The sequence below is a fragment of the Pseudochaenichthys georgianus genome, chromosome 17, assembly GCF_902827115.2.
Source record: "Pseudochaenichthys georgianus chromosome 17, fPseGeo1.2, whole genome shotgun sequence".
NCBI classification, from domain to species: domain Eukaryota; kingdom Metazoa; phylum Chordata; class Actinopteri; order Perciformes; family Channichthyidae; genus Pseudochaenichthys; species Pseudochaenichthys georgianus.
Window position 1 is genome coordinate 37,941,488 of NC_047519.1, and position 12,552 is coordinate 37,954,039.

Below are 12,552 nucleotides of genomic sequence, written 5' to 3' on the forward strand. Positions count from 1 at the left end.
TTGAGTAGCACTTGAAATGTTTTGGCTCTATGAAACCTGATGTACTTTATGATTCTGTTTTCTTCAAGCTTGTATTTTGTTGGTCGAACGCACTTATTGTAAGTCGCTTTGGATAAAAGCGTCAGCTAAATGCAATGTAATGTAATGTAATGATTGTTGGTGCTTGAGAAGACTAAATATGTATCTGCAGATCCCTATAAAGTATATACATTACTCGTTATTCTCTACAAATGTGAGAGGATCCAATCAGCCATCAGACTCAGGTGCACAGGCAGATACCGATCAGCTGCTGATTAGCTGTGCAGAAGACGGGGAGAAGAGAGAAACACAGGAGGGAAGGAAAACCACACATGTACAGCCTGCCTGGCACGTAACACGTGTAATAACGTGCTTTAACCAGTAGGTGGTTTGGGTTAAAAAGCTGTCAAATTTACCGTGTTAACAAAATAAAATATACTGCTGTTTCTGGTTTAGTTTACGACGGATATATTTAGTTATTGTTTTGATATTTGTAACACAAAAGCGATGGAAAAAACCCACAGCAACACAGAAAAGATGGTCTTAACATGACCCTGCGGTCTAGTAGTTAATAAAAAACAATAATATCATAACAAATTATTACTACTAACTTTATTGTGAAATTAAAACAGAACGGTAAAAGAATAGTTTCCGGTCTATTCTGAGCCCGATCTCTGTAGATAAATACAAATACAGAACTACGACATATGCGTAATATTTAATGCAGCCAAACCATTTATTACAATGCATTCATGTGAATACTTTCAAAGAGTAAAGAAAGCACTGCTGAATAAAGTATGATTTATCTTTTCCGAAACGTTTTTTTTCATATGGAATGCAGTCAACCAATCACAGAGCTTGAGGCAACGCAGAACAATAGCTGAGGATTCTGGGTAGTGTAGTGTCTTCGGCCATCCTAAACTGAACAAATGTTTGTTTCTCCGAATCGAAGGGGAAGATTACAAAAGCATTGTACACAATTTAAACCAATCAATGTTGTGTAATCAACAAGGATACTCTGGTGATTTTAAGTTGATCAGTAATGCAGATATCACTGTAAAATCAATCGACAGTAAGGGGAATACTTACTTCCCGGTGTAAAATCCTGCGTTATCCAATGGGAATGGACGCTCATATTGCTCTCCGTAATACAATAAAGGGGACATGATCAAATCGGAATATAATGTTCTTTTAAAAAACGTTAACTAAAGGGAACAATCTATTTGACACAGCTGAAGCTCTGGCCTTCCTTAAAAACTAACTAATTTAATAAAAATCGCAGTTGTATTACACACAATGCACTGTTTTTTGAGAAAAAAAATTCGTAACTAATGCACCATAATACATTCTGACGAAAAATAAAAATTATTATGAATACAAATAAAATAAAAGAAGCCTCCCGTGAGTTACTACAAGCTATAAAGTAGATTTAAAAAACGTTTTATAGAATAAAAGCTCACTGCAGGATGTGGTAGAAATGCGTGTGTGCACCACGACAAAAGAGCCTCATTCTCTTTACATTGGGGTTGTTTGCGTGGTGCCGACACGTAATTGTAACAAAGTTCGTGACTCCACCACGCAATGCGGTGTTAAGGAGTCGTGGTGGGGTCACGCATTCTGGTGAGATCAGGTTGAAATGAATGCCGTGCTTCCATGAGCGTCAAATCCCGACGCAGATGGGAATACATTGCAATCAGTTGAAAGCTATTTGCGTCCCTTTATGACGCTGAAGGAGCCTAGGAGCGTCACAATTGGACGCCACGGACACTGACCAAACGTCGCTATTGGACGCTTAGGGAGTGAGAGTGTGTTGTCCTCTCGCAACAGAGAGTGCAATCTACTCTTTCACCATAACATCTAGAGGGGTGCTGTTTCACTCTTTGTAAAATACTCAATGAGAATGGGGGAGAGATGGAACAGCAACACACAACAAAGAATTTCCGAAACTAAACAAAGTGTTTTGATTTATTTATTAAAATTATAACTACAATCCGAAAAAACAGGGGAAGCCTGGCTTCCCTTGGCCTCCGGGAGAAAACGCCACTGGTAACGATGCAGCCATCAACGCATCTAAGCGCATTATGGGGTTTCATCAAATGCCGTTGCCATGGCGACAGATCACTCGCCATCAAGTTAGTTAAAAAGTTTGCAGTTAAAATATTCTGCTGCTTTTCAAAGCCTTTTTACTTTATTTTCTTAATAGACATTAATTCACTACTACGTACATCTGATATCGAACTCCTTCAGCCTACTTTCAGCTGCAGAAACCATTCAACTATTACATTATTCAGCTATTTCAGGACATTGAGGCTATACATTTTGTTGTTTATACCTTTTTTAAACCTTTTCTTTTAAATATTAAGCTTCTTCACTATTTTTCCTACTCTTCCAGTTTAACATTTCACTTTCAAAGCTGTAACAATTCTGATTCAAATAATTTCACTTTTCTGCATTTCTCCGCTAAGTTCAGCAACACACTGACTTGGTCTCTGTAGCTAAAAGCAGCTCCCATTCAACTAATAACATGTTCAGCTATTTCTGCATTTTCAACTAAATTCAGCAACAAATGTTCACAGTTTACAGCATTTGCACTCATTTTCAGCAGGAAATGCATTTTCTAGTTCTACTACTCCAACTACCACTTCTAATACAACTACTGTTGTATGTACTTACTGTACATTCAACTATTAAATCAATCAGCTATGTCAGGACATTGAGGCTATACATGTACAGTAGAGGAAATAAGTATTTGATCTCCTGCAGAATTTGTAAGTTTACCCACTTATTTTACAACTAAAAGCTCTCTTCAAATGTAGAGCAGGTTGTAAGCGAGGCTCCGTTTGTAAATGAGGAAACAGTTCAGAGTGTCTGCTCCTCCTCCTGGAATGAGTCAGAGTTTGATGAGCCCTCCCTCTTCTTCCTGCTCTCAGACACAGCCAGCTCCACTCTGCGTTTCCTGGTTCCTCCCCTTCAGATGCACACTGAGGAGGAAGGGTGGAACCAACACGTGGGTAAAGTACAAGAGCTGATAGGCTACATTCACTGCACACACACATCCTGTTCAGATCACAGCTCTCATAGTTTCAGCTCTCAGGAAGTGAAACTCAGACACTCTCTGCTGCTGAGAGGAGAAATGGCGCAGAAAGGAGTTCAGCTGGACCGGGAAACCTTCTCTTGTTCGATCTGTCTGGATCTACTGAAGGATCCGGTGACTATTCCCTGTGGACACAGCTACTGCATGAAGTGTATTAAAGCCCACTGGGACGGAGAGGATGAGAAGGAGATCCACAGCTGCCCTCAGTGTAGGCAGAGCTTCACACCGAGGCCTGTCCTGCTGAAGAACACCATGTTAGCAGCTTTAGTGGAGGAGCTGAAGAAGACTGGACTCCAAGCTGCTCCTGCTGATCTCTGCTATGCTGGAGCTGAAGACGTGGCCTGTGATGTCTGCACTGGGAGGAAACTGAGAGCCTGTAAGTCCTGCCTCGTGTGTCTGGCCTCTTATTGTGAGAAACACCTCCAGCGTCATTATGACGTAGCTCCATTAAAGAAACACAAGCTGGTGGAGCCCTCCAAGAAGCTCCAGGAGAACATCTGCTCTCGTCACGACGAGGTTATGAAGATGTTCTGCCGCACTGATCAGCAGAGTATCTGTTATCTCTGCTCTGTGGACGAACACAAAGGCCACGACACGGTGTCAGCTGCAGCAGAGAGGACTGAGAGGCAGAGAGAGCTGGAGGGGAGTCGACTAAACATCCAGCAGAGAATCCAGGACAGAGAGAAGGAGGTGAAGCGGCTTCAGCAGGAGGTGGAGGCCGTCAATGGCTCTGCTGACAAAGCAGTGGAGGACAGTGAGAAGACGTTCACTGAGCTGATCCGTCTCATGGAGAAGAGAAGCTCTGATGTGAAGCAGCAGCTCAGATCCAAGCAGACAAGAGAAGTGAGTCGAGTCAGAGAGCTCCAGGAGAAGCTGGAGCAGGAGATCTCTGAGCTGAAGAGGAGAGACGCTGAGCTGAAGCTGCTGTCTCACACAGAGGATCACAACCAGTTTCTGCTCAGCTACTCCCCCTCACTGCCAGCCCTCAGTGAAGCTACACACTCCTCCAGCACCAACATCCGTCCTCTGAGCTACTTTGAGGACGTGACGGCGGCCCTGTCAGCAGTCAGAGACAAACTACAGGACGTCCTGAGAGAGGAATGGACAAACGTCTCACCGCCTGAAGTGGATGTTTTACTGTCAGCAGCAGAGCCCGCCACCAGAGCTGGGTTCTTCAGATATTCACAGGAGATCACTCTGGATCCAAACACAGCAGACACACAGCTGTTATTATCTGAGGGGGGCATAAGAGCAACATACAGGAGACAACCACAGCCTTATTCTAGTCACCCAGACAGATTCACTGTTTATCCTCAGGTCCTGAGCAGAGAGAGTCTGACTGGACGTTGTTACTGGGAGGTGGAGTGGAGAGGGAGAGGAGTTCATGTAGCAGTCTCATACAAGAATATCAGCAGAGCAGGGAATGAATGTTTATTTGGATTCAATGACAAATCTTGGTCCTTAGCTTGTTTCCAAAACAGTTATTCATTTAGTCACAACAGAATCAACACTTCCGTCTCAGGTCCTCAGTCCTCCAGAGTAGGAGTGTACCTGGATCACAGAGCAGGTGTTCTGTCCTTCTACAGCGTCTCTGAAACCATGACTCTCCTCCACAGAGTCCAGACCACATTCACTCGGCCGCTACATGCTGGAGTTTGTCTTTATGGTGATGGAGCCACAGCTGAGTTTTGTAAACTGAAATAGCCTGAAGTCATTTGAGGAACTCGTCTACTTCTTAAACTCATTGTGTCCATCATTGTTGCTGATAGCTGAGTGTTCATGTCTTCCCTGCACAGAGATCAGCTGTCAATCAAACATGATGGGATGTGCTTTAACGTCTTCTCACGAGTTGTTCTGTAGATGCTGGAGTTTCTTCAGGCGGCGCTCCTTCCTGTGTCTGTGTAGCCGTGGAGGCTGTCACTGCTCAGGAGGGTTGCTGTTCACCTCAACTCATATTTCTCTGCATGGAAATGTAAACTTTGCTCTAAATACTTGTTGAATATCGATATTGATGTATTTGTATGTTGTAGTTTCTCTTGTAAAGCTTGAGTCTTCAGAGAGAAAGCACCAGAGCGTCTCTCATTGTAGATATTTTATTCTGGCCACTTTCTCAACAATAGAGACATTTATAACATGTATTATTTTGACAGATTATATATTATTGTTGCCCAAATTAAGTAACAAATGAGTTCCCCAGATGGTTACAACACTTATTTCATCATTAAATGTTTATTTAAAATTATATTACTTACCGTCATGATCATAATCAATAAGTCAATCAATTATTATTCTCCTGTCAATAGCTTAGAGTCTTTGTTTGGGAAATAGATTGTATAATATTGCAGTTATTTCTCTGCAGACTAATTGTTGTTGTTGTTGTTGTTGTTGTTGTTGTTGTTGTTGTTGTTGTTGTTGTTGTTGTTTTTGTCCAAATAGAAAGTGGGTACTCTGATGTTTTATAGAACATTAATTATCATGATAATAATCAGCAAGTAAATCGTTTCTGATTCTGTTTGAAATAGCTGAGATTCTGATGGTGTGGATGAAGTGAAACTGATCATGAAATCATTGAACAGACTTTACTGATGGGATGTGTGATCAAATTAAATGTTTGGATATTAATAAAGGTTTGTCTTTCAAAAATAAAAAAGGATGTTCTTCTTGTATTATGTCCAAGGTGCCATAACATTTAACAATTTTCATTCAAATGATTTCACTTTTCCACATTTCTCCGCTAGGTTCAGCAGTTTGTAGCTAAACGCAGTCGCCATTCAACGGTTACAATATTCAGCTTTTTCTGCATTTTCTAGTCTAACTTCTCCTGCCTTCCTCCATGAAACTACTGGCTTTCTGTGGTGAGTATTTCACTATATTTAAATGTGTATACTTGTGGAAGCCCATTCTCTAAAAAGGAAAGTTGCATAGTTAACAATGGTGAAAGTAACTTAGTACATTTACTCAAGTAATGTAGCCTACTTAGGTATAATTCTGGTACTTCTACTTCCACATCATTAATACAAATCTGCATATGAACTAAAGGTATTAAAGAAATGTAGTGGGGTAGAATTACAAAGTACCTCAAAAATGTACTGGAGAAAATCTACTTTTCACTGTATTTCAATACATTTCAGAGGCTTTTAATGCACTTCATTTATTTGACAAAAGTAGTTGCTTTTTATACAAATTCATGTATTTTCTCATGATGAAAACAAGATATTATAATATTGTATAATAATACAACTCTCATATAAAAGACTTTTACCTGTGTGACTCCAGTTCCTCACTGCGGTCAAGCCAGCCTCCACTTGGGAAAACACAGTCAAGCCAGCCCGCACGTGATATTGGGGTGCGCGAATATTAGAAGCATTACGGTAAAATCCCAGCGCTTACTCGGTCAATAACAAAAGCACCTATAAAAACAAACCAAACATATTAAATTAAGAAATATGTACTATATAATGTGATCAATAATTATTTAAAACAAACTACGTATAACTACCACGAGTAAATGTAAAATGTAAGGAGTCCTTTGAAATAAAAGTCCTTTGAAATCTCATATTGAAATCTCATATATGAGCTATCAGCCCTGTGTTTAGATAAGAATAAAACGAAATCTCTCCCTGATCCAAGACTCATCTCACTGCAGGGTGATAGAAGGACACCCCATCTACTCACCCAGAAAAAATCAGGACATTCTGATGTGGAGTTTCAAAATAAAAGACCTTTGAAATCCCATATATGAGCTATCAGCCCCGTGTTTAGATAAGAATAAAACGAAATCTCTCCCTGATCCTCTCTTTTTATACAAATTCATGTGTTTATATGATATACATTTTCTACAAATTGACTAAGCACTTTCCAAAATGTGCTCCATGTTGACGAAGTCCAACATTAAAAAAACTCATGTATTTTCTCATGATGAAAACAAGATATTATAATATTGTATAATAATAACTCTCATATAAAAGACTACTTTTACTTTTGATACCCGAGTACATTTAGCTGATAATACTTCTGCCAAATAGACAATAAATAGAACTTCTTTGGAAAGTTCAACACTTTTCTTCCGTGACAGTGTCAACCTGCCTGCATGGCACTAAAATAGATATATCAAAGGTGAACCTGTCAGACTCCAAGTGGGAGGACTTCCATGTGATCACTGGAGCGTTACAGATGTACTTCAGAGAGCTGCCGGAGCCTCTCTTCACCTACGCTCTCTTCCACGACTTCATCAGCGCAATCAGTACGTGAAACACACAGCTGCACCAACACTATCGGCAGTCATTCACGCATTAACTCTGAAGTCAGTCGACTGTCTGTAACACCAGGAAGCCTCTCTCATGGCGCATTTCCACTGCAGGGCCTCGCACGGCTTAGTACGGTATAGTTAGGCCTTGGTAGGTCAGGCTCACTTTATGCTGCGTTTCCATTACAGTTTAGTAGCTGGGCAGTAACTATAGTAACGCAGTGTAGGCGGAGCCGTGACGTCATCTTCAATGCGAACCACACAAAACCAACATCAGCCGTTAGCTGTTAGCACTCAGAGCTCACAGCTCCTCATATCTGTTCAGAAACTAGACAGAAGTTAAACAAGTACAAGCCACAGACTGCCTGTGTCATGGAGGATACAGTCGCTGCTTTATTTATGTCTGTATGGGCTGTGGTTGTGAGTGTGGACGGTCGGAGCATATTAGGGTCCCCCGCGCGCGCGAAGATTTTCTAGTTTCTGGCGGATTTAGTTACTTTTTTTTGTTACTTTATTTCGGTTTTATTGTTAGGGTTATGTTATTTAATTCTTTTGGGGGAGCCAGCCCCCTAGGGTTCGAGGGGTCAAACCCCCCAAAACCCTCAAAATGCATAGAAAACTATGCATACCTATAACACAATGATCTTAAACCTGCATTAGGCTACTACATCACATTGTACATCAGCATGTTCAAATCGGATAGGTGGGCACGAGGGACATCTGGGCACCTCGATGTACAATTGGCTATTTTGTCCAAAATGTTAAAAAATAAATATTTGAAAAATGGTATTAAGTAATGCAAAGTGTGCACATGCACGGTCCATCATTATTAGACTTAATGTTATCCTTCAATCAGCTGACACACACACACACACACACACACACACACACACACACACACACACACACACACACACACACACACACACACACACACACACACACACACACACACACACACACACACACACACACACACACACACACACACACACACACACACACACACACACACACACACACACACACACACACACACACACACACACACCTGTGTAACACGTGATCAGATCTGAGATTTAAAATCTCTCAAAAGCGCCGTTTTAGCTACAATAACTACAGAACAATTATACAGAGTAGAATATGAACATGTGCTGCCCTTTCCGTTCAGTTCTCCCTTTGGCTTTCCTTTTATTTGAGCAGGAATGCTTCACCATCAAAATGACCACTTGTATATCAAATTACTCGACCCGTGTTTTCTTATATTTTTGAAGATGTCGTTTTTCTTGTATCCCTCTACGGTAAGAAGAATTCAAAAAACTGTTTGATGAATTGACGTATTTTAAACCCTTTATTTAAAAGCTCACATTTTGTGCAGTAAAGCTCAATCATCCCGTCACATGCTATTAATTCCAATTTTTTATAAAACCTTACATTATAAAAGACATAAAAGTTTCACATCTGAGCATTATTTGACCCTCCGTGAGACTAGTCACGTGGAAGTGCTTTAAATGAGGGTCCGTGTGGGTTTGTCCTGTGCTTGAATGATGGTTTCGTATTGCTATTAGTTTACAGTTCCCCTCTGAGTCGTGTGTGCAGGTCTTCCTGGTCCACCTTAACCTCCTGCTGGTGCCCGCGGTGGTGGGCCAGCAGGGCCACGTTTCTGGCAGAGATTGCGCTCATCTCCATGGCGCTGGCTGCCCACTCCACAGCATTCAGGTAGTGCAGGATGAAGGGAGGGGTCTTACGTTGCGGCGGGCGGTAAATAGGATACGCCAGCCACCTGGTCTCTGACGATGAGTCCCAGGTGATGAACATGTCCTGCAGCTGCTCCTGGGTCAGCGGTTGAGGAGAGAACACCTTCCAGACGTGGGCCACGCTGGCAGGGGGCCGAATGTACCCCTCTGGGATCTGAACAGGGTCAATAGAGCTCAGGCTGTTGATGATGGAGTCTTTTGAGTCCATGGTGAGGATGTGAGACACAGTGAAGTCTGAGGCCTTCTTTGTGCTCCAGAGGAAGGACATGTTCAACCTGCCGTGGATCCGAGTGGAGACAGTGTGGTGGTAGCGTCCGGGGTAGTGAGACGGGAGAGGGGGGGAGAAGCCGGAGAAGATGATGTCCGACTTTCCCTGGTGAAGCGGTGTTGCTATTACAACGATATCATACAGAGTGTGCTGAGCCGGATTCTCCAACATAATTTACGTCATAGAAATTAGTCGCGGTGCCTAAAGATTGGAGACAAAAGTTAAAAAAAAATACTTGAGATATTAAAAGTGAACAATCCCTCAGTGGGAGAAAAAGGAACGATAGGATACCTGACTTGGATGGTCGAACTTTGATTGAAATGGCACTTTGGCAGTGATGAGCTCCGTGTTGCTGATGTCGAGCAGTCCGGAGCACACTCTCTTATCGCCTCCGCCCACAGGCCTGAATCTGCGCCTGCTAGGAGACAAAACATACAGTACATTATATTTCTATTGAGAGTTTATCATTTATTACGATGACATATACATATTCCTCTGATCTTCATTCAATTAAATCCTAAATTAAGTAAATGTTTTTGTTTTTGCCTGAATTACAGAAACCGTTACCGTAAAACGCTGCAGCTGTGCCACCAATGCCGACTCCCTCCACGGCTTTAAAGGGGACATGACCACACTTTAATTCATTTCTCAGCTGTAATCACTTGTTTAAATATACTAATTTTCCTTTCATTCTGTCGTTATCCTTCTTTCTGGCCGTTTGATTAGTAAAACTGGTCAACTGAAGGTCCATATGCTTGTTGAGTGTGTATTTCATTTGACACGTGCTGCTTTTATTCTATGAGATACACACAATATTCTCTCAAGATGCCATGTTTAAAATGCTGCAGCAAATAGTATTATAGATATATGAAAATATATATATTCAAAATAAATAAATAAGACAAATGTTTGACTAATGTATTTGACCATGCACTGCAGGATGTCCAGGACAAGTCAGCCAATAAAGCGTATTTATATATTATATTTTGCAAATCCCCATGTGAGCTCCTACAGTCTACTGTATCATTGAGTTTGAGATCAGAAAGCAACTTCATTTGCACATATCATGATCTTTATGCACATGATTATTTCTAATATTATATTTTTTATTTTTGTATTGATGTGTTTTGTTTCTACATGCACTCTGAGAAAGGCTATCTTTTGTGGTTGGATCTCCAGCTCTGGGGCTGAGGCTAGACATCTTCTCCCAGTTTGCCAGAGCCCCAGAAACAGCAGGGCTCTCAGTGACGGGGTTTGAGGATGCATTGTGGGTATCTAGTTATATGCAGCACCTCGGAGCATCTGTACAGGAGGACTAAAAGTGAGCCATGAATAGCTTATGTTGCTAATATAACCTGAACGCAACACATTCTCTCAGTCTGGTCAAACTGGGGTTACTGTTGTTAAAAGTCACGCAAAGAATAACAAAGACAGGAAATATAAACATCAATTATTATGCAGTGCAGAATAACGTTACGGTGTGTGTTTCAGATTTCAAAAACGAAAGCGTTGAAAGCTGTGGACTCACTGTTACCCCTTTCACGCCAAGGCTTGTCTCGTTCTAGCTCCGTGCTAGAGCTTTTCTGGTTCGGAACCGGTTCTTCAGCTCAGCTCCCGCTCGGTTCACGCCGCTCAGAGCCCGACTGGTTCTGCGTCATTGCGTCATCGTTTGCGTCATGACGTAACCGTTTGCGTGCCTGCTTCATAAAGCCAAACCGCGGAGAAGGCTCCAGCTGCACTCTCAGGCCACCTCCCATGACAGGAAGTGACGATTCTGAAAAAGTAGATGCAGATGGAAGGCAATTGAAAGCACTCATTTACCGAGACATGGGAAACTGAGCACAAGCTTGTGATTAATGGAGACAAGCCGGTATGTCTTGCTACGAGGCAGTGGCATTGCGGGAGAAACCTGAAATAACCTTGCGTGTGTGTGTGTGCCCACCCATCAAAGGATCTCGAACAAAAGGAAGGCGGGACTTAGCTCATTTGCATAATTGTGGCGTGTCACCTGTCACTTTTTCATGCATACTAATGAGACGAAAGCGGTATCCTTATAACTACTTACAGACATTTGACCCAGTGGGATGTATTTGAACACCAGCACCAGGACCTGGCAACCTACACAGAGACGGTACTGTCCTACATGAAATACTGTATCGACAACGTCACTGTGGTAAAAAGCATCAGGGTTTTCCCAAACCAGAAACCCTGGATGACTGGCCGGGTCCGCATGCTGCTCAAGGCCCGTGACTCAGCCTTCAGGTCAGGGGACAGAGCTCTCTACAGTGCTCCTCGAGCCGACCTGAGGAGCGGAATTACAAAACCCAAGACAGACAACAAAATAAGGATTGAGGACCACCTCACCTCGCAGGTGTGGCAGGGCATTAAGAACATAGCCAACTACAGGGGGTGTGACGCGGCAACTGGGGACTCAAGCGTGAGCATGATCTGAGACGGGTGCTCAAAGCAGTGAACCCCAGGAAGGCTGCTGGTCCAGATGGAGTACCTGGGAAGGTGCTCAGAGCGTGTGCCAACCAGCTCTCACAGGTCTTCACCAGCATTCTTAATCTCTCCCTGAAACTCGCCGTTATCCCACCTTGCCTCAAAACTGCTCCTATCATTCCTGTTCCTAAGAAAGCAACCACAGACAGCCTTAATGACTACCGCCCCATTGCACTCACACCTGTGATCATGAAGTGTTTTGAGAGGCTGGTGTTACATCACATAAAGGCCTGCCTTCTCCCCACCCTCGACCCACACCAGTTTGCCTACAGAGCAAATAGATCCACTGAAGACGCCATAGCTCTCCACTCTGCACTGAGCCATCTGGAGCATCGTGGGAGCTACGTCAGATTGCTATTTATTGACTACAGCTCAGCGTTCAACACAATCATCCTGGACATTCTAGTTTGCAAACTATCATATAGGCCTTCCCCCACCCACCTGTTCCTGGATCAAAGATTTCCTCACTAACCGCCCTGTTTAGAGTTCTAGGTGAGGTCCCGATTAATTTATTCCGGTAAATTACTCTGACCTCACTAATTGACCCGACCGAAGTTACTGAGTCTATGTAAGTTTACTGCTTGGCTCAGATCCACCAAACGTCAGCAAGATCTCACCTCTATTAACTCCCCGAAGAACCAGGTTCAATTAACTGCTGTTTCTATTC

At 42.5% G+C, this 12,552-nt stretch overlaps 1 protein-coding gene and 1 pseudogene across 1 annotated transcript; one reads left to right on the top strand and one right to left on the bottom strand.

Moving 5' to 3' along the window:
* The first annotated feature begins 3,073 nt into the window (after window positions 1-3,073).
* Window positions 3,074-5,762, top strand: LOC117462405 (tripartite motif-containing protein 16-like). Its single transcript, XM_034104627.1, has one exon. The coding sequence runs from the start codon at window positions 3,152-3,154 to the stop codon at window positions 4,814-4,816; it is 1,665 nt and encodes a 554-aa protein (XP_033960518.1). The 5' UTR covers window positions 3,074-3,151; the 3' UTR covers window positions 4,817-5,762.
* A 2,856-nt stretch (window positions 5,763-8,618) lies between these two features.
* On the bottom strand, window positions 8,619-11,041 carry LOC117462633 (prenylcysteine oxidase 1-like; annotated as a pseudogene).
* Window positions 11,042-12,552: the final 1,511 nt, after the last annotated feature.